The sequence below is a fragment of the Anopheles marshallii genome, chromosome 3 (genome assembly GCF_943734725.1).
Source record: "Anopheles marshallii chromosome 3, idAnoMarsDA_429_01, whole genome shotgun sequence".
Taxonomy (NCBI): Eukaryota; Metazoa; Arthropoda; class Insecta; order Diptera; family Culicidae; genus Anopheles; species Anopheles marshallii.
The window spans coordinates 24,979,948-25,003,133 of NC_071327.1; the positions used below are offsets into that span (position 1 = coordinate 24,979,948).

Sequence of the window (23,186 nt, forward strand, 5' to 3'; positions counted from 1 at the left end):
ACGTACGAATAAGGTATGCAACGCGAGCTTAAAGCCCTCGTCGAATCGTTAAAAAAACATGGACGATCGCCATTTTGTTCGCCATACGATCGTTGGATTGATCTCGTTTCGAAGCGTACGCTTTCTGTTCCTCGTATTGTGCACCCGAAGCCGGTTTTCCTTTTCTTCTGGAAGGCGCTTTGTCACGACACTAGTGCCTTAAGAGTGTCAGACGTACTTGGACGACAGTTGCTTCGCTAACTCAGTGTACTTGAGGAACTTGGAGTGAGGACTTTCATCGAAGGCGGGCGACTGCGACGGCGGAGGACTTTTGGCCGATGGTCCATTGCCCGACTCATGACCCGCGCGCCGTTCTACACTTTCCCGGCCCGTCGAGGAGGCGGATGAGGAGGACGACCCGGCAGACGACCCGGTCACCAGTGACAGCGGAGCAGTCGAGCCGGTCGATTTCGGGGAGTTCGGTGCGGGTGAGGAACGTGTCTTGAGCGACTGTGCACCGCTGGTGGCCGCAAGCGAGAGGGCACCCGAACCACCGCCCGGAACCTTCGGATCCGGAATGACATCATCGTTAACGAAGTGAGCTTTGGAGAGATGGTGCCGGTAGGCACCCTTCGAACCGAACGTGGTATCACAGTACGCGCACTTGATTGTGCCACCGGCAACGTCCTCCGACACGACGGCATCGTTGCAGGCCCAGCTAAATGCCAGGATGGCTCCGGGAGCTGTCCGCGAACCGGTGCTGTTGGTGGTGGCTGCCAACAACGCAGAACTGCTCGAACCACCGCGACTCCCGCCACCACCGGCCGATGGTGTTTCCGTCTTATCACAAAGCTTCTGCAACGCGGCCAACGGGTGGGCGCTCGATTTCTTCCCACCGGAACCACCGGTTGAGCCCGCATCACCACCACCGGTCGAACCACTGCCAGCGCCGGTCAAGCTATCGAACATGGACGAGAGGGCACCAAGGCTGCTGCTGACGGTGGATGACTTTTTCGAGCTGCAGTCCGCACCGGGCGTAGACCGGGAAGCGATGGAATGATGGTCACTGAGCGGACTGGCGGCCGGACTGAGCGGAACGCTGGCGGTCGATAGACGTGGACTGGGGGCAGGGCTGGACGCGACACTGCTCCGTCTCGGTGGTTCTTGATCGTCACGATCATCACGCTGATGCTGCTGGGATTTGCTCGGTGGCCGCATCTCGTGATCGGCATCATGCTCGTCGCCATCCTCCGGCATGAGCTCCTTTTTGATGCGGATCTTGCCCTGCTCGGGTGCCGGCTTAATCTCGGCCTCCGGTGACTCATCGTCGCTGTGTAGCTCCCGCTTGATCGGTGGCTGCCCGTGAAGATCCGACCCATCCGTATGGTGATGGCCGTCGGCTTGCTCCGAGTACGGTTTGTCTGGTGTACCGCGCGGTGTGGAATGACTCGGCGTATCGAACTTCTTCTCGGGAGTCAACGAATCCATCCGGCTGCTGCCTCGTTCCGATATGGAGCTTGATTCGCTGCCGCTACGCTCACGGCGACCGAACTGCTGCGAAGCGTACTGGGCCTGCTGCTGCTGATGGTGGTACGACCGTAGCAGATTCATTGTCTGCGGATCGACCAGCGGCTTGGTGTAGTCTACACTCTCATCAATACCGAGCCGCTTCAGTATGCTGGAACCGAGCGGAGTCGAGCTTTGATTACCGCTGCCACCACCGCCCCCACCACCACCGGCGTAGTTCGAACCACCATGACGCGAGCGTGTATCGAAACTTTTCTCGATCAGCTGCTCGATCGCGTTCAGCACCGAGGGTGAGGAACTCTTTTCACCTCCACCGCCACCATTACCGTCCTTCTTGTTGAGCATCGACACCGGTGAGAGCAGGTCGGACCCGAGCGGTGACTTCTGGGAGGAAAGTGGAGATGCCAAATCGTCACTAACGCTCTTGCGACCATCGCGCCCAGTCGGCGTTACGGGTGAGATCGAGTCGGGTGGGATGATGGTGTTGGAGAGCAGTGCGTTCTTCAGCTTATCGCGCTGTTGCTGAGCGGCCAGCAGTGCCGTACCGCCAATGCACTGCCGAATGTGGTCGACAAACATGGTCGTTTCGATCTTTTCGTTACACTTCTCGCAGGTAATCTTGCCCGCGCCGAGATCTCGCAACGGTTTGTTGGCGGCGTTGACGGCCGCTGCCACGGCGGCAGCAGCTGCCGCTGCCGAGTTCGGACCGGTCTCTACACCGTTCTTGCCGTAATCGTGCTGGGCGCGCTCCATCTCGAGCAGCTTCCGCACCGGTAGGGACTTTTTGCGCTTTTCCCGCGTCTGTCGTCGGCGGCTTCCGCTCTCGGTGATCGATCGCATGATATGCTCTTTGTAGTGTGCATTCTTCACCATATGGTTGCTGAGTTCCTTCAGCGAGGAGAACGCTTGGTCGCACACTTTGCATGTTAGTACGGCGCTGACGTGACTGTTGGTTTGTGCAGCGGCGGCAGCATTCGCTGCTCCACCTGGACCACCCCCACCACCAGGGCCTCCACCGTTGGGGCCTGCACCTCCGCTTGGACCAGGACCACCGGCCGCACCTGCAGGACCCCCACCACCTGACTTATCCGAATCGGATGACTTCCACGAGATGATCTGCTCCTGCGAGATGATGTTAGTGTAATGCTGCGTCTGCTGCATGTGTGCCGTCATTTCTGCTAAGGTGCGGAAGCTCTGACCGCACCACATACATTTTAGAATCTGACGCGTCTGTTCCGCACCCTTGCCCAACCAAACGTCCTGTCCGCGGACCAACTTCCTCGGCAGTGGCATCGTTTCCTTGATTAGCATGTTCAGTTCACTTGGCGACGGTTTCGAAGCGGCACCGTGCCCTTGCCCGCCCTGTCCACCCTGTCCACCCATATTGTTGCCCTGGGCCGGTGGTGGAATCGGTTGCTGCGCGTGTCCACCAGATCCACCGCCACCGGGTGGCACATTCACACCGCAGTGCTTCGTCTCCTTCATGTGTGTTGTCATGGCGGCCAGCGAAGGGAAGCTCTGTTTGCACCAAACACACTTCAGCACATCTTTCGCCGAGTCGGCACCCTTATTGAGCCAGTGCGACTGCCAAGCACTGTGTCGACCACCGCCGCCCGCACCTCCACCGCCTCCACCGCCGCCACCACCCGAATTCCCAGTGCTCGGCGATCGGTAGATATCTTCACCGCCCAAACGGCTCAGCTCCGACATCTTCTCCAGTGCCTTCGTGGCGTCGTTCGTAACGGCGGCAGCGGCCGCGGCTGCTGCTGCAGCAGCTGCAACTGATTTGTGCTTGCCATTCCAACTGTCCGCGTGCATGGAATGCTGGTGGTGGTTGTTCTTGGGCGACAGACCAGCAGCCGCTACAGCTGCCGCAGCCAGATACGGTAGCTGGGGAGTGACCGGTGTGCTCCAGGGTGTCACAATGGCCGGTTTGTAGTCGAGCGAGCGGGTCGTTTTGCGCGGTGGCGGTGATGCTCCATCCTCATTGCCCGTCCTCTTCCGATGGCTCACGGACAGATCCAGCGGACTGTTGTCGCCGATGCCGGATTTTTGGCTGAGGTTGACCACATCACCACAATCACTACCACCATCACCGTCACCATCGCCATCTCCACCACGGCTTCCACGTCCTCCCGCTCCACCCACCCCGCCACCTTCACCACCGTCCTCGTCCTCATCGTCGTCCTCGTCGTCGTCGTCGCCACCGCCACCGCCACCGGAGCCTCGCTTCTTGCTAAAGTCGAGCACCGTTGCGTCGTCACTTTCGTCCGTCGGTGACCGTAGTGGCAGAACAGGGGGCGAACCGTTCCGAACCGAGGCGAGACCTGCGGCGAGCGGCGACCCCAGCAGCAGCCGGTTCTGTTGTGCTGCAACGGCTGCTACGTTTAGGTACGCCGCCATGGCGGCCGAATGCTGAGGCAGGAGGGCGGCTGCAGCGACCGGTGGTAACGTCGGTGGAAGCGTGATCGAAACCGGGCTCAGGTTGTTGCCCGCGCCCTGCTCATCACGCTCACCCTCCGAGCGGATGGACTCATCCGATGGACAGCGTCCACCGCCCGACGACGATTCCCTCGATTGGCATCTAGGGCTGGCCATTTCACTGTTGGCGAAAGCAAAAGAAAGGTAGAACCATTGTTAGTAAAGATCATCGATGGTATGTGTTGTTAGAATTCAATCTTGTATAGATTAAGTATAAAAAAATAGATTAAGTTAAAAGAATAGTTTTCAATGGTTGTTTGCTCATATGTGGATTTTTTACGACAAGTTTAGAGATTGAATATTTTAAACCCTTCCAGGGATTTCTTCAGGAATTGTCACGTCTTTGTGTACTAAAAACAAATTAACACATTAGTTTATTCCATTTCGATGTTTAGTATCAAGTAGAGTAAAAAATACTTTTTATGCGAACTACAAATGCCCTTCATAGCTAATAAAAAGCTACATAACCTTCAATATTCCGTACATCTGTTCCAAATTTAATTCCCCTGATTGATTAAAAAAGCGGTGTGAATTAATCTTTCTTCGAAATAGCTAAACCATCTAATGACCTAATGATGCGCTGCTGCTACAAATAATGGATTAAATGAGCTTAAACTGTTTATGGTTCATCGCGCAGCGTCACGTTTCGGCAAAAAAACGATCGTTCTACCTCTCCCCGGGGGCCGGGCAGATTCTTAAAAAGTGGTGCGCTGAAACGCTTAGTACCCACGAGCACCGTGGTGCCGCACTGGCCGCGATAATTTATGGACCATTCAAAATTTCAGGCCGGTCCCGCAGCCGCAACGGACGGGGCCCTGTGATCGTCAGTCATACCGCCAGTGCGTGCGTATGTGCAGCGATGGCACATTCAGATGCAAAGCGTCGCAAACTTCCAAAAACTAAGCGAAAAAAAAACACGACAACATTCACCTCACCGCCTGCCAATTGGGATTAAGATAGCGAGCAGCGAGCGGGAGCATACTGGCATTTTCCGAATCCCGATCCCGGCGATCACACCGACCGAATGGCCGTGGTGTTGCTGCGCAGACGGCACACGAAACCGCACCGCACAATTGCTACTGGTGCGCATCAACGCATGCGTTGGCGTTGGCGCAGGCGACCGAGCGATAGGGTAAATGGAACAATTTTCAGCTTTTGTGTTTGATTTACGATGACAGCACACCGCGATATGTCGGGGGTGCGTGCATGGAAGCGGCCAGGTTTGGTGGAGGTGCAAACGGAAGAGGAAACCTCTTCAAGAAATAATTTGGCCAGTAAGGGGTGCATGGGTGGTTCGGTAAGCGAGGGGATGAAGAATGATCGCGTCTAAATATGGCCGGCCGGTTGACGAAACTATGATGAGTGTGTGTTACTTTCGAACACATTGGCCTCCAAGGAGGATCATTTTAGGTTGTCAAAAAAAAAAAAACAACAACCGAAACCCCTCTTGAAGTTGAAAAAATAAGCCCGAAAACACATACACAGACTGAGGAGAAAACACTACTGCAAAGCATGCCCGCAGGAATACGTTTTTACAAAGTTGTAGAGAGCGAGAAGAAGTAAAAACTTGAAACTATTTTCCATGTTCCCATTGGCCATGGCGAAAGAAAAAAGTGTCACCCAAACAGGGTATTTTGGTGTATACACACGTGTGGAAAAAAAAAACACACACAAATGCGGGCGAAGCTTTGGGGGAGTTTGGGTAAAAAAAAAAAACACAAACAGCAAGCGAGGCCAATCCATCATCAAAGCCGTACACTTGCTTTCAGCTTTCTTTTCTGCCTTTCAACTTCAAACCGGGTGGCTGAGGACTGCTGGTTGGGGGTGTATGTGTTATGTGTCCTGGGAGTGGATTATGATTGCCCTAAATGCAAATATTATTTATGTAGCCGTCCAAGGTTCGGTCACAACGTGCGCTCTTTCGTCGAATTTGCTTTCGATTGATATGGTGGAGGTTTCGCTGGTTAGTTTTTGTTTCGAAGCGGAGTTTTGCTTTCTCTTTTTGGGTGGTTCATTCTTTCTGTGGATGGGGGGGAAAAAAACCCCTAGAACCATCATGTGCGTGCATTCAACCACGTCCACGAGAACGGTTCTCGAGTGGGTCGATAAACGAGCGCGAGTGAGAGAAACGTCAACGGAACAAAACTGTACATCACAAAAGTATCCCTCCAAAGCCAATCCAAGTGCGACAGTGTTGGTGGTGGAGTTTATGTTGTGGACAAAAAGTAGAAAGCACAAAAAAAAACACATTATTATCCAACTGTAAGCGGGAAAGGTAATGGTTTGCGGTGGTGAAGTTCGGTCCAATCACGGGCTAGATGGATGGATGGATGGATGGATGGTTAGATTGGTTCGGAGGATAACCGTTGGCGTCAGATGCATTCGGAAATAAGAGGGGGTGGGCTGAAACACAGGGCGAGGGAATGGGAGGTAACACAAACCCGTAGTGAAAACGAGTCCCGGGGAGGCTTGAAGCCCACCGGAGTGACACACCGAGCGGAATGGAAAATTGATTTATAGTTATGTGCACAGTTAGATATTATTGGATAATTCTGTCATTGTCAATTCGACTTGATTTACAGTTATTGTTTTATTACGAGTTTATCATCATCATTATTGCTATTATTGTTATTAACTAACACATAAAAAGGCAAATGGGGGTCCGTCCATGCGGCATGGCGGATGGGCATTAGATGTCAACCTTAATGGTGCAACTACTGTTGGTGGAAACGGTTGGTTGGTTGATGCACGGTGCACGGTGCGAACACGGCCGCTCGCATGGATTCCGGTTGGGCATTGGGTTCATTAATGCACCGATGCATGATAGCGGACGGTGCAAATCATCTAGTCATAAATTGCATTTATCGCACCAAACCACACGATTGATGGTGGGACCTGTGCTTAGCTGCCGGCCGGGTGTCGTTCAGATGCTTGCAGAACAGGCTTTCGCACAAGTGATGAAAATAATTCCAAAACCATTCGCATAATCGAAGATGTACGGGTAATAATTTACGTCGTGTTTACAGAGTGTTTTTGGGGGATGTCAATAAAAAAAGATTTCCATGCAATGACGTTTTAAAAATACACTGGAACACACCGCTATCGATCATCGGCTGCAGGGGTTCTGCCAATGGCCATATGTTCCACATTTCACGTTGCGCGCTGGCAAGAAATTGTGTCCCGCAGAAACACGCGTCGTGGGCCCCGAAATTCCCGACGCGCACAAAGGAAGGGGCACAACCAATCGGTGCGACCAAAATCCATCCATCCGAGCGCGCGTGTTCCAAATCGTTAATCATAGATTTTTTTTCGCCCACCCTCCCCCTTGGTAGGTTCCACTCCACGAGACCCACAGTGTGGTGCGCATTTTTGCTGCGTGGGGGAAAAATGAGTTGATTGCTGTCCGTCGACAGCGTGTGCTGTGGTCAAGTTTTGGATTGGCCGACGGTAGTCCGATATGCGTAGTGACAGTATACACCTACACACACGCCGAGAGAGAGAACGAGTTCCGGAGCCATCGTTATCCTTTCTCTCATCCTTCAGGAATATCGTCCGAGGTGATGTGCATGATTAACAGCACAAGCTGCAACGGAATGCAAGTGCGAGCGAAGTGCATCTCGAATGCACCCGCCGAATGGCCGAAAAACCAATCGCAGTACGGAATGACCAGCCTCCCGCACACCCAACACCGCGGCACCAAAAGGAAAAACAAAACCCAACAAAGTTGGCCAGAAGAACGAAGAAAGAGAGATGCCGCTTACACGAACGAAGCGAAAGAAATATAAGCACCAAAACCACGCCTGCCTCGTATTTTGTTATTGATCTCCTTTTTCAACCCGGGTTCTCCGGGTTTCCGTTTCGGTCGCGCGATCCGGCGACTTTTTTTTCTTGCTTTCGGGAAGATGGTGTTGTATTTGCAACTGCAGTCAGCACAAAAAAGTGCATGCGAATTCGACGAAAAGGACAACAGAAGGAAACTCCGCTGACGGACTTGTTGCAGTGGTGCATCTTCGTACTGAAAGAGGCACTGCTGCTGTACCTCTACTTAATATCAAACACCAGAGCTCCCCCAAAAATGGTAATAACTCGGGGAATAAAGAAATGCAGTAGAAATGGTAGAACGAAAACCGCTTCAGCTGTCATCGAGCGGATGACGTTTAGGGGCTTAAGCGCATGGGGTCGACATCATGGTGATCGCGAGACCGCGTTGTTGCGCGATGAACGATCGGGAACGCGTACAAATAACGATTTATGTGCAACTTCGAGATACGCTTTGTCGGCCACACTGCGTGGGGTATTCTAGGTGTCTGTTCTAGGCTCATACGCCATACGCCATTCCCATTCGGGTTGAGTGACAGATTTTTGGCTGTGAGAGTGAAACAAAAAAAACAACAACGTTCCTTTCTATACCACAGTCCCCTTCAAGCGATGTGACTCAATCCCGAGTAAAAGCTGGTGTGTTTTTGGGTGTTCTTCAGAGAAAGGAACCCTGGGCGGGTTCTGGAGTAGAGCCGATACGGTTTTCGGGGAAAGGGTCGCCAAGGGAGATAAAAGGTAATAAATTAAATTTTGTCAGTTAAAAAGGGATTAATTTTAATTTAGATAGTGTATGCGTATCTGCCGCCCGCGTGCTTGGTGAGTGAGGTATGTGTTGGACACATGGTGAAACCCTCCCAGGAGGTCTCGGGCACATGTGGCCACGAGAGCACGGTGTACTCACCGGTGTATGATAAAGAAACTTATAAACGGATATGGACGTCGTGATTTTTTGATGGTTTTACGCAACAAAACTGAAACAGCGAGAAAGGATATGGAAGCATCTACGAAAGGACAACGACGATCAAGGGCGAGGTTTTGAGAATAAAACATATCTACATGTTCAGGGTTTGAAGAAGATATTCGAATGGTTGCTGTCCTGTTCTGTTAGTCTGGCACTTTTTTTTTTGTTTGTCTTCGTCTTCTGATGATGGTTGACATACGAGTGTGAATATCTCAAGGGATCCATTTGAATTCCTCATCATGGGACAGGAGGTTCTAGCGCCGGAATAGAGAACGGAAATATCACGACGAGAAAAAAAACAACATCTACTCCACATGTTTTCCTGTTCCGAGACGAACGAAACATGCAATGATAAATGTGTCGCCTTGCATTTGTTCGGACTGCGGGCGACAAAGAACTAGTAGTGAGTTAAAATTAGAGCTCACGGTGAATCAGTTGTGAATCATTACACTTTTCGGCTGTTTGGGATTTCACTCATATGTGGCATTGATTTTGTAAATGAAAGTACACACATTAAGGTGAAACTCGCGAATTTATAGTAATAAAATAGATTTCTTTGCATCGTAAAGCTTAGTTGACAGCACGAGAAACAAATAGTTTTGATTGAATTGTTTCGCTTTTATCAATTCGCAAGGTTGGCGGATAATGTAATGTGTATCACCTTCCTATACCAACCGCAACGGGACCTGTAGCTTGTGTACGGTAATTTCCGGTTAATGTATAGATTACCCATCAATTCTGCCCGCCTTGTCGGATGCGGACCCCGACCGCAACGGAACCGGAACACATACCGTCATGCTATCGTGAGACCAGCTACGGTAAAAAGCAAATATATGACATCGATCAGACAAAAAACGGAAAAGCTACACATCGCTATCGCCACATGACGCGTTTGTTGAATTTAAAAAATAAAATAAAACCCTGAACTAACAAATAGCACCAACCAGCTCAGATGGCAAAAACGGAACGGGCTAGTCTACGCCGGTGGATGGGTTGGTTATTAAAATGAATTATTACTCCTCATAATTGACATTTGTCACACGCACCACTGTAATCGTTTATCGAGTTTCCGGTTGATGACTCGCACGGCCAATGCTACAGCGCGGAGAGTAGCAAACGCTCGTATAGGTGGAAGATGAAGATGATTCGGTTTAATTGGGACCTCACCGTTCGGAATTGGCTTAAAAGACGAAGTAAAAAAAAAAGCTAAACCTTAACGTATGGGCACCTTCCTTGCCGGGCGCGATAAATAAATGGGTGGCAAAGGGAGGAAACACCCGAGAAGCGGGCGGAAAACCAACGGAATATGGGCGATATAAATTAAGTGAGGTTGTTTTGGGGTTGTTTTCTTCGGCTCGCTTTGCCTCGGTGCTGCGCCTTCTGGTGGTGTGCGGTGATCTAGCTCCGAGCGGGTGATGTTTGTTACGTACGGAAGCTTCCACGTACGGGGAGGTTTTTCGAACGGTTGACCGATCGCTTTTTTACTGTCAAAGCGGAATACGGGAGATGGCATAGAAGGAAATTAAGGAGCGTCGTGAGCGATGCTTAGTCCGCATTTGAAAAATGATTATACAACTTCAGGTAGCAGTGTCGTATGTTGCTGTCCACTTTTGTGAACGAATGTTGATGGTAAGTTTCTAAGGCGACAGTTGTCCGATGGTGACAAACAAAACATAGAGACGCACCGAAATGTCACACAGCTTCTTCCTGAATGGAACTCGTCCATGGAGGAGGTGGTCGTGGTCGAAAGGACATTAAATTTTACGATTGCAGCGAGAGCAACTCGTAAATCCACCCTTCATTCACGTGCGCTAGTGTGGCAGTGTAGGTGTGTGAGTCCGGGACATCGTTTTTCGGGGTTTCCTTTTCTAACGTCTCCTAACCCCGGCCACATGGCAAGTGTGTGGCCCGACCTCATCATATGCTAGTAACCAAAAAAAAAAACAACAAACCTCCCCCAAAACGCAATATCACACGCGCTCAGTTGCAATCGGTCGTTCCGCCAAACGAACGCACCCATACAACGAGTGTATCCGTACACCCAGACCCGAAGGTTAAGACCGGCCGTCAGCAACAAAACCGAACCCAAACCCTGTGTACGCGCAGTCCGAACGGATGCCCGAATTGGGCGGAAAAAGCGCGTGTTCGCACATTGCGCCCTGTCGGTTGTAGTTACAGGAGAACGCCGGAACGAAAACATTATCCCGACCAGTACAGTACAGTACGGGAGACCTGTCCGTGGCTCCGGCTTCATGTTTCTTCACCCTCGGGCACATATAGCGCGAGATCGTTACGCACCATTGACCGCCAAAATTGGACCATATAGATCGGGAGGTCGTCGTCGCCACCCGTTATGAAGCCCGCGCACTCATTTACCGCACTATTTCGCTACATTGTAGCAGTCACCGAAACCGGGAGCACGCGGGAGTCTTTAACGAGGTAATTAAAAGCGTGAGCGTTAGAACAATAAATAACCTTCTCCGGTACCTTTTGCCGGTGGCTGAACGGAAGGTGCTTGTACTTCCGTACCGAATTGCCGCAGCGTCAGTAGAAGCTATAGAGACGCAACACTTTACTCGATCTATCATGTTGCGGATAGAAGAAAAGCAAGTAGGCTACGAGTGGGAGTTCGAGATCATAATACAGGTGGTAGAATGCAACCACTCACGGTGGCATTCTCTTATATAGTTCACCATTTTTGGTGTGTTTTCAAGCTTTGATTACAGGTTACTTTACAGAGATTTCGTGGCAATCACTCTCGGCAAAATGATCAACGATGCTTGAAAAGTTAACTGGATGTAAAGGTTCCAGGACATTGAAGATGTCATTCGTTCTTATGAAAAACAGTGCTTTTGATGAATCTCAGTAGACTCCAGGAAAGCTTTCATTTGACAGTTGGTGCACCGCAAGAAACTGGTGACTAGATTGGTGATCAAGGCCAAAACTGAGCTTAAATGAAACCCACAAAAACCCTCAAGTAGCGGCCGTATTTAACGTAAATAAACGATTTTTTTAAAAAAAGGACTCATTTATGCACAATTTGCAAAGACTTCGTAACTCTTAAGGACGCGGAATGTCGTCGAGCTTGAACTAGTTCACAAATTTAAGCTTGAAAAAAGGGGAAGTCACACAACTTGTATCACAATTTACCTAGCGTGAAGGGCCTGTCGGTAGATTTCCAACATCACTGCCTCGTGGAGCATCATCGATGGAAGATTTTGGTTATCAATTTTTGAACCTTTACTCAATACTTTCTGCGACCAGAAACAGATGCACTGTTCCTGGCGATGGTTACTTCTTTATTTTGTGTGATCGTCGACGCGGTAGGGTTCGCCGTATATCTTCGTTTCGAAGTGCGGCGATATTTTCTTTTTTTTGCCCCGTGACGCTTTAGAAGCAATCACGCGAGTTACACACGCACGCACACACACAAAACACACACACACGCGCGCGTTTACGCAAAACTTGTGGAATTGTGCAACTTTTCCGGGCGTTCGATACGGTTAACCAACACTAGGGGTTTGTTCTTCTCGCATTCAATCAGATCGAACACTGTTGTACTGGCAAACACCGGGACTTCACGAATTGCACAAACTGGATTGATTTAACACTTTCGGCCACAGCTCGGGCTGGTTGGCAGCATGCGGCCCACCCGCATCAAAACGTAAGAAAAGCCCGAAAACCAAAATAAATACCGTATACGTAGGTTCGCGTTAGAACTAAACCCAACGCTGCGTGAAAGCAATTTTTTAAAGTGCGATCATTCTTCTCCAATACGAGAGATATAAACGTTGGGGGGCATCCGACTATTAGTGGGGCTAGATTTTTCTTAATGCAATTTTTCGTATAATTCGTTTCGCCGGGGGCATCTTTTGCTTGCTCGCCCTTTGTTGTAGCTTCGTATAATCTTCTGCACTTTTTTGCATCACGCTCGGGTTGTATCACATAAAACACTTCGCATTCACTCATTCATCTTTTTTTCTATTTGCTGGATTCGTATAGCGCCGTATATTGCCGCATGGGTGTTGCATTTACTTTACTCTTGCCGCCATCTTTCGCCACCGTGTGACTGCGGTCGGTTCGCACTTGATCGCTTACAAACTAAACCATGCTGCTTCCGCACACGCTCTAGAACATCGTTCGGTCGGTTTGGTTCTGTGTCTTCTCAAACTCATCCTCGATCGTGCACCGTAGGCTCGATCGAGTCATCACCTGCTCGAACACCGTCGCAAGTAATGTGCGATCGTTTAACGTTTGCATTTCACCATTGTTTGCCTGTGAAAGTACCAGATGTTACGAAACTGCACTGGCGAAAGCACATCCACATATTGCACAAATCAAATAACTACACCAAGCTGAACACGCATATCAGTATCGCAACGGCACGGACAACTGTTCTGGGTGCGGGAACGCATGACACGCGCGCAACACCTTTTTGTTTTTTGGAGTTTGCAGAAACCCGTCCCGAGATGCCGTTAGTGTTAAGCTGACGGAAAAAAACAGAGTGACGGTCGGCAGTGTGCGCGTGCACTGCAAACGGATGCTGGAAAATGCTCCGAATTGTCCAGAAAAACGGCCCCGTAAGGACACCACGGGTGTCCGGCCGAAGAAGCGTATCTGGGCCCAACGGTGGTTGCGTGTTGTGTTTCCGCTACCCGACGACTTTTGACTGACGGAAGCTGACGGCGGACAGACAGACGGCTGCCTTTCGACGGGTTATGCTTGGGCTGTCCCGTGTACGCAACGAACCTATCACATCTGTGACATCTCGTGGTGGATATCACACCGAGTGACACATAAGGACGAACGCACACTAGCGCAGAAGCGAATGCGCACGGCGACTTCTCGCTCACTCGCGTACGAGTGTGCTCGCTTGCTCTCACTCTTTCACATATCACACACACTCTCTCGCGTGCAGCTTCGGGATTGCCTCTCCTCTTTCTCCTGCTGCGCACACAGAAAACACGAAACTGCTCTTGCTCTTTCGCACGACTAGCGCCACACCGAGGAAGAGTTGACGGGCCGTCACTCACACCGACAAGCGCGCTGACGTTCTGTCCTCCTTTCTTTGCCTCTCCAAGTGACACCAGTTCTTCGATGACGTCTTGCACGATGACGGATGCACCGATTTGCACGTCAGTTCCGCTGCATTTAAAACACCGTCTTTGCACAACCTTCAAGATGCTGCTTGTGATACCGTTTTGACCGTCGGGATTTCACGAGATCTCGGAGAATTCGTATTTCCCACTTTAGTTACTGTTTATCTCACTAGCAACTTTACGCCTTTTAATACACACTTTCTAGAAGTTGCCTCTAGAGCACACTGTTTTATGTCACTATCAGCGATTGTATGTTTTTCTTCCAGTAAACGTGTGACAACACGTGTTCATATTCCCGTAAATGTGCTCTCGCGCGATACAGAGCGACAGCGCGGACACGACGCGAAATATGCTTCCAGACCGCTTGCTTGTTTTTGTTGAACTGAATTTCGTGAGATTTCACCGTGGCGCGTTCGCCGTGGGGCGAATGGGCAATATCGTAGCACACATTGACACGGGCGGGCTACATGGCTACACGCTCCGATGTGGAAGGGGATTCGTGAGCACCACGCAACGACCCTTATTCTAATGGAGGGGATGAATGGTTCAACCCCTACCCCCCGATCGACTGTACATAGCAGGCAATCCGGAGCCAAATAGGGGAAATCGTGATGCACACACAGCTTCACCACCGGGCCCGGTCACAAACCGGTTTCCCGAAACGTACCAAAACACACACCAACACAAACCCATCCCTCGGGCAGGGGAAACTCAACACACACACAACCATGCGGCCGATCGACTGTCAGATGCGAGTTGCATGTTGTTTTCATAATTTATTGTTATTGTTGCCTTCTCGCTTGCTCGCTGTAATGGTGGTGCAGCGGCGCGAATGAGACGGGTTTTGCTGGGTGGTGGAAAAAGTGGTGCGTGCGCAAGGTGAATTTCCCGAACACGAATTTCCAGTTCGGCAAGACGACCACGCACGCACACACCTTGAAGCGGTTCCGGCAAAGTCACGAAGCTGGCAAACAACCCCCGCCAACCCGACGGGATGGCCAAAGATGGGACGTAAATTATGGGATCATTTCGGAGCATATTATTCCAGTGTGGAGCTTCAAGCGCGCAATGTGTCGCGTGATGACGATTCGCCGGACGAGCTGTCCCTGCTGTGTTGCTGTGTTGGCCGTTCAGTGCATAAATCATCATCGCCACCGTCATCGTCATCATCATCATCATCGTGCTACTCAATCGAACGTGCTTGTCAATCAGTCATCCTGGCCAGCAGCCAGCGTGTACATTAGCCTTTAGTGTTTCAAGCCCCCTTTTTGAGTGTGTGTGTGTATGTGTGTTTGCGTGTCGATTCGGGGCGAAGCAAAAAGGCTCCCCGATAATCGTATAATTGAGCATTACTTTTTATGCTCCATCTCCAACACGGGTTGGCAGGGCGGTGTAGCATTGCGGTGTTGCGTTCCACGGCGGTGTTTAACGTATGGTGATGGAAAGGTTTTACCCTCTGTCAGATAGGTGATTCAGCGGCCAAAGCGAGAGTGCGTCGTGTGTTTGGTAATAAAGGTGACAGTCCAACTCTGGAAGTTCCCGGTGAAATGAAATCGATGACTCGATCCTGTTCGAATGGCGTGTGGGGCAGATATTGTGATGTCATTAATCCGCCTCGGAATTGCCACGGTCAAAACTGACGAGCTCGACTCGTCACGAATTTAGATGAGCTTCAAAAACTTCCTTGGATGACGTACTCCTTGTACGGGTGCGGGGAAGAAAGCATATCCACCCTCATACGTGTGTGTGTGTGTTTGCTTTTTATGATGTCAGCAGCCGAAAAGCGATCGCTCGTAAACGTTTATGGGTACGTCCATAAACGTGAGCAATTTAGTTCTATTGCTCCTGACAAATGCCTCGTTTGGCAGGGGGATGGAGATTGTCATCTGTCGCAACCCCTATTGTTGGGGGTTGTAAGCTTTCGATCCGCTTTTTCACAATTATCGAATGCCGAATGTGGAAGTTTTTCCTTGAGCATAATTTTTCACGCGCCGCACATGAAACGTACGTCTTTGCTATTGTGTACTGAGCGTGAAAAATAATGTCTGCAACACATTTTTCTTCGGCAAAATGGTATTTGAGTGGTATGACTTATGTTTGATGCATGCAAGAGGATGAAGTATTTAACACGCTCAATTACGTTACGTAGGTTCATACGCGGTGTCTCTCCATTTCAAGTCCTGTAGCATTAATCAAGTTAGTGGATGGTTGGATAGTATGGGAAAGTTAAGTGTTATTATGTAAAATAAAAATTTATATTGAACATTTAAAGCAACACTGCAAGTGAAATTAAAAAAAATTTGATTGCTCTTTGTTGGTGAAATTTGTTTGTTACTGAATGTTGCGAAAGAATTGGAATGGGTTTCATGGGTAGGTATTTGATAATAATCGTTTAACATGAATACGTTTTAGTTAGACGTGGTTTTATCAGTTGTCGTGAAAAATAAACATTGGTTAAAAGTAAGTGCAATAGCAGTTAAGAAAGCGCAAGCAGATAACTTTAGCATTGAAGTGATGTAAACAAATAGTGTTGATGTTCGTGGAACTTGTTGAACTTTTGGAAGATTGTAAATGAAAAATTGTAAAAATAATTGAGAAAAAATAAAACAAAACATTATCGATAAGAATCAAGAACAAAGAATGAGGGATTCAATATGTTTTTCTAAGTGCATTTTATTATAGAATTCTTGAAACATAACACGAGCAACAAATTACCTTTTATTGGCATTTTTATTGATTAATTAATGTGATTAATGAACTAAAAACGGAGTTTAATAAAACTTTCTTACATTGTGTAATGTACAAAAGAATAACAACCAATATTATATTATATGTAGGTAATGAATGATTTAAAAAGCTGTTAAAATGTACGTTTGAATTTTGTCTTTTAAAAATAAATAAAATTTCAATAAATGCACCAGCGTAATTTTCAAGGAATTTTAAATAATAATCGCTTAATTTTTATTTTTTCGTTTTATGCAATGCACTGCCCATTTCTTAAGATATGAAAAGCATTGAAAGAAATACTAATTACAAAAAAAGCATACAATTTCAACCAGACAACTGTACGGCAACTGCAAGCTGATTGATGACAGGCCTACAGTGTTGTCTTGTCACCAGCCCGACAAAAGGTCCCGACCGTTTGTGACGCGATATGGAACAAAAAGGTATCTCGCTCTCTCTGGCCCGCGTCGCGCGAATGCAATCGCCCAAAAACAAAACCCCAGCCCCGAAATCACGAGTAGGCAATTGATGGCAACCGATGTGACTTCGATGTGGCCGGAAATGACAGCGAAACGGTGGTGGGTTTTTTTTTGCTAAAGAAAGAAATACATTCGCACAGCAGCAAACTGATAACGTCGAATCATAAGGACAACGGACCGTGAAGGTAGAAAGAAGAACAAAAGCGTATGGTTTGTGGCCGTGGGGTAGGGAAATGGGCACGGGAAGGGTAGAGAAAGTTGGGTGAGAATTAAACAGGAGATGCCCAGTGGGAAGGGGGGGGGGGGGGAGGGGGGGGCGAGAATGATGATGACTACGGGGAGTGGGGGAGTGAAAGAAACTGATAGACAGCGGCATTTGCAATTTTCCGAGGCCAAGCTAACCGAACTCATCGAACGATTATGCAAAATGTGCAGCACTCGGGGTGTCGGGAACTAAGACTAGTTCCGACCGTTGAAATGAAGCAAAATAGACGGAAGAGGAGAGGAACAAATACAAAAAAAAAACGGGCTCAAAGGATGGTACTATCAAAAATCGAACCAGTTTTATTGATGTGTGTCAGATTTTTATGCTTCCCTTTTGCAAAACCTCAAATGGATAGAAAAAATGCACCACTTGAGGAACTGGAACTGGGGTTACCGTATCGTATTGTTAATTTTGTGTTTTGTGTGTGTGTGAATTTTTTTTTCGTTCAAAGTACGAAGAATTCGTACGACTTTACGGTGCTGCCCGGTGGCATTGATTGAGACGACTCCGGTTGATGTTTGTTTTTATTTTCCCCATCGTTCGCGAACCGTACTCTGTTAACCTGTTCACTGCTACACAAGGAGAGCTAAATGCACAAAACTATCATAAAATAGCACATTAAAAAAAGAGGAGAGAAAAAAAGCACAACAACAATTTTCTAAGCTAATGCACTTGCCCAGTGCACCGAAACGGATAGGTATAGACAAGACAGCGTCAAAATTTTGCATCGTTGAAGTTTCTCGTTGTGCTTTTTAACGTTAAATATAAAAAACCGTGAATTTTTAAACTACTGACAAGAGTGCCAAAAGTGCATCATGGTTTTAGTAGTAGCTGGGAGGGGGGGAAAGGAGGTGTACAACATCGAATAAAATCTGTGCCTCAAAAATCATGCCACCGTGACACACTGGAGTGTAAAACATTCTTTCGCTCGTCACCTTCTGGTTGTGACATTAGGGGCAAAACACAAAACCAAACTAATGTTTTCGAACGGCAGATGAGATGGTTTGGGGCTGGAACCACGAAGGTCACGACCTAACCATCGGCATCGGCTTGTCCATCCGCTAGTGAGCCGCTGGGCTCTAAGGCAACATTAGTGCACTAGATTCAACGGACAAACCTTGGGTCAAAATTGAATTCCATTAATCGTGGTGATTGTGGGAACTGAGAAAAAAAAACACAAGAAGCTACCAGAGTAAGTTGCCAAATGAAAAACGGCAATCATACGTCGGCAACGGAGAGTAGTAAATTGTAGCGTTTGTGGTATTTCGTTTAATCGTACGCATAGCGCCACTGGTGTGGTTCTGGCTTGATGTTCGACAGATAATGTGTGAACACAATTTGCAGCAGTTCGTAAGCACTCCTTTGAGATATGCAAGTCTTGCGTTTCGGGTGTAAAATGGTACGATTGGAGTAAGGGCTGAAACTAGTTGTGTTGTGTATTGTTGTCTACCATTTTGATTTTTTATATTTGATTGTATTTTGATTGATTAGGTATTCTAAAAGGCAATATCACTGTTCGGTAAATATTTAGAGTTGTTAAATATTTCATTAAACTTTATTCCTCACAAACTCCTAAACAAATTCGTGTGAAAAAGTGAAAACAACAACGGATGGTTCAAACAAATACCTTCTAGCTATAGGTAGCTATTTTGATATAATAAGGTGCACGATAACTATTCACCCCAGAGCACTTACTATTTCTGATCCCATATTGACTTGGAGTATTTATGTTACGACCACTACTACGGGGGCTGCTGAAAGAAAAGTTGCTCACATCGAAAGAACCTCGACATACCACTAGCGCACATATAAGGGTAAAATTGAGAGGTGATGGCTTCGAAAACACACCAATCTTCGGAAGCAGGTAAAGCACATTCATTGAAACACACATGTATACCGAGGCAACAACAAAACCTGACACTACTTTCCTCGGAGGTAAAGCTGGCAAACACCTTTTTTTGGGTAGATGGCCGAAAAAGATCAAACTCCAAATAACCAAGCAAATGTTGTTGCCCGCACACTGAATGACGGGTTTGCTGGTGGTAAAGATGTTATCATCCATAAAATATGACGACTAAAATACTCCTACCGCATGCCTCAACTCCCGCACACCGGGGGCCGGCAAGATGTAAGGACGGTAGATCCTGCGGGGGAGAAAAAACGAAGTGGCCATTTTGGTGCTCTTTCTACTCCGCGTCACGCGTGTGCAAGGCGACAAGAAGGTGAGAAAGTGAATGAGTGAACCGAATGGGTAAGTGAGCAAGCCAGAGATGAACGGAGACTTCTTTACGGTTAATCCCTTAAGCTTGAGTAACGGTGCGTGCGGTAGGTATTGTTGGCGACGGTGATGGTTGTAAAGTTTTTGTCGTTGCCTACCGCGAACAGTGTGTGCCAACGAAACGATAGTTGTAACACCAACGATTCACTCTTTAAATATTTAGTAGCAAATTTATACATATTATCTCCGAGAGCTTGGTTTTGTTTGTTACTCATGCTTAGGCTTACATTTTTGCACATCACTGTACCCTGATTGAACGCCGAGCTAGTGCAAACCCACTCCAGCGAAGAAGATGAGCTTGGAATGGGAGACAAAATATCACCCAAGTCGACACCTCGATCGAAAGGTGCCGAATTGTGCGTAACCTTCCGTGTGTCACTACCCTGCACGTACGACGTTCCGCTATCAAAAACATCAGACCGATTTGCCGATGCCGGCAAACATTTGGAGGCGGCCCCAAGGAGTGGCGCCCCCGTCACCGGCATTGACACCGGGAATGCAAGATTGAGGCTTAGGGTAAATGTATAAATTTTATCAGATAATTTGACGCTGGAGAGAATTTGAGAGAAAAATATGAGCCCTGGTGCGGGTTAAACGAATGAGTTTCCGATTTAATCAGTGCCGTTCGGTGCGTTAAGTGCGGCAAATGCGACGGTGCTCTGTGTATAAGTCGACGCTGGGTAGAAATCTTCAAATCCTCGCATCCTCAACATAAAGCGGTGGTGAATGGGAGGTTGTTTTTTTTTTGAGGAGCTGGATCCAGTGTACTGGCAGGTGACAGGAGAATTGGCGTATATTTAGAAGATTCTGAGGGTGATGTTAAGCTCTGGGAATAGTTGAATGGTGTTTAACGTGGGCCAGATGTCGAAGTCATTGGGATTGGGCAAAGTACTCAATGTAAGCTTATGTCATGAAGGGTTTTGCGATGCGGAAGGAAGTAGTAGTTTTGTGCCACTGCGGTAAAACATTACATCACTTACAATGTTATTGGGAGAGGAGGACATCACCTACACACACTCACACACACACTCAAAAAAAGAATACATCGTTTGCAGTGCAAAATAATTAATATTAGCTATTTGTTGTATTATAGCTCATTGATTACATGACATGAAATGACGAAAAATATTTATGCGTGCTTTAGCCTTTAATAAGTAAGTCAACTGTTTTGTTAAAATTATATGCAATTTTAACTGTACGCAATGCATGATAAATTATTAATTTATGTGAAGACTCCTACCACTGGCGCTTATTAGCTTTACTTCGATGCCGAGCAACTATAGCGCAAACACAGCCATAATAAACCACCTACCGTATCATGGACCATAGCAGGGCAACGAATGCACGGTACTGCAAAATAATAGTCAGAGAACCCCCAAAGAAGCATGGAGTCAACTGGAAAAGGCGGTATTCGTCAGTGTAAGAATAGCTGGGCCAACGGGTGATAGAGTCATAACAAACAGCCGTTTCCTGACACGGTTGGATAGACGAGCGGACGAAGACGAAACAATCGTCCGTCGTACGGACATACGGGACACACACACACCGAGTGACTGGTTCTTTATGCTTGCCACCCCGAAGAGAGTACCACAACACCAACGGGAACGGGCAGGGAAGAAATCGAAACGGAAGGAAAATTGGACCACGAGTTTTTAATCGTAAGTTATGGTCACCATAAATTATAATTAAAAGATGCTAAAATAAGAATTTATGATAATAAAATGCAATAGTATTAGTATGGAATGAAGTTTTTAAAACACGTGGCAAGGTTCCATCATCTTCCCCGAATGCAAAAGTGTGGTTGTGTTTTAATGTGTTATCATAATGACACTTGATAAGAGTGACTATTTCCTGCTGGAGAGCTACAAATGCTGATCAATTTTGTGCAGAATTTAGTATGAGCCGTATATTGACAAAAATTAATTGTCAGGGTTTTTTTTTAACTTCCTGTAGAACCTGTTAACATGTCACACACCAATGAGCTTTGTAACAATCATTGCTGACATGCCGAATAAGAAATGGAGTGCGAATACGCGTTGATGAGGGTAAACCATCTGTGTGTCTCATTGTGCGCTATTTGTCAAGCGCGTTACAGCAGATATTTTATCACACAACTGGTCAACCTTGCTTCCGTGAGTGATGTGTTGGAAGAAATGTTGACAAAACGAAAAGGTCATTGGTCATTGTGTAACAGAACCATTATCCGCCCGCAATTACTGGACATCAAAATAAAACACCGTACGGTTGATCGCGATACAGGTTGTCCTGGAAATAGTATTAAATTGAGGATACAGTTTATTTTTTCTAAACAACTATTAAACTATTGTCTACTGTTTCATAAGTATGAGCTTTTCATGTTTTAAGCTGCAGAATATTTGTTTGATTGTACGAATTGCCTTTTCTTATTACATCACACAAAATACAATCGAGCCATGCGCCGAGAATTAGAACAACGGTGCGTTCTTATACTAAAGGACGTCTTGACAAGAAGAGTCCTCGCAAACAAGGAAATCATTTTATCTTGTGGAGGCAATACTGCTTGCCATGCGATGGGCAGCTAAATACATACCCTGCCAATGTCGGCAGCCGCTGCGGACCATCGTGCACTGCCGCTCATTGTGAAATGGATTCCTCCAAGATGCTTCCCGTCAGTTGTCCAGGTTAAGGTGTGTCTCTTTTGTGCAACGCTGTAAGACAAGCGACAGAAGACATCGTAGACAGGGTAACAGGCCATCTGCAAGCTCAAGCCCGACTCGCTGGCCTAAAACTTACAAAACTCCTGACTGACCCAGACCGGTGCGGAAGTGTCCGATGGCCAGCTGGAAGGTGACAATGCTGCAGATGCAAACGATCTCACTCTCCCGCCCGCTCTGAAACTATTAAAACAATGGCAAAGTATTTTCCCCGGGGGTGATCGTGGAGGGGCGCCGTGAAGATGGAATGCAAATGGCAAAACGCAATAGCCAACATGATGGACGGAAGATGTTTTGTCTGTTAGACGTCAACGTGAATTAAGAAAGTCTTGCCGAAAGTCTTCCGAACAGCACAGCATGCTCACTCTTTCGCTCGACGCGATCTCAACCTCCGGGGTTGTTGTCGGGGTTTGGAAACAGTAGGCTAGTGCCAGACGGGAATGATCGAGACAGGGCTGGAGGAGTTGCAGTAAATGCAATTGCAATTTGCATCTTGTATGGCAGTAGCTTAGTACTAGCCATTGGGTGAATAATACTTCGAGCGGACGGGCTGTTTCGTCGGTGCTTGTCAAGTTAAACGAAGGATGCATGATTTGTATGTAAATTATTATTTCCTTTAGCAGTGAACGCATGCGAACGCATGGAATTAGAACACACCAACGTTGAAGACTTTAGAATAATGTGTTGCTAGCGTACAGCGACAAGCAGCTATGTGCTGGCATGTCCTTTTGCATACGGACAATGAGTTATTGGGGTTTTTTTAAAAGTTGTTGTCTCGGTTCGGTTTGTGCGTGAGATTAATTGCTGTGAATAATTTTCAAAAACATTCCACAGCCATTGACTGTACTGCAGTATGGGGTGCAAAACTGTCCCCGAAGTGC

General features: G+C 47.6%; 1 protein-coding gene across 1 annotated transcript in view; it reads right to left on the reverse strand.

Annotated features, from left to right (window-relative positions):
* Positions 1-207: 207 nt before the first annotated feature.
* Positions 208-23,186, reverse strand: part of LOC128715994 (protein tiptop) — a 130,062-nt gene continuing 107,083 nt past the window's right edge. Inside the window, exon 4 of the mRNA XM_053810915.1 lies at positions 208-4,108. Within this exon, the coding sequence (XP_053666890.1) occupies positions 208-4,108 (3,901 nt within the window). The remainder of the gene's footprint in view (positions 4,109-23,186) is intronic.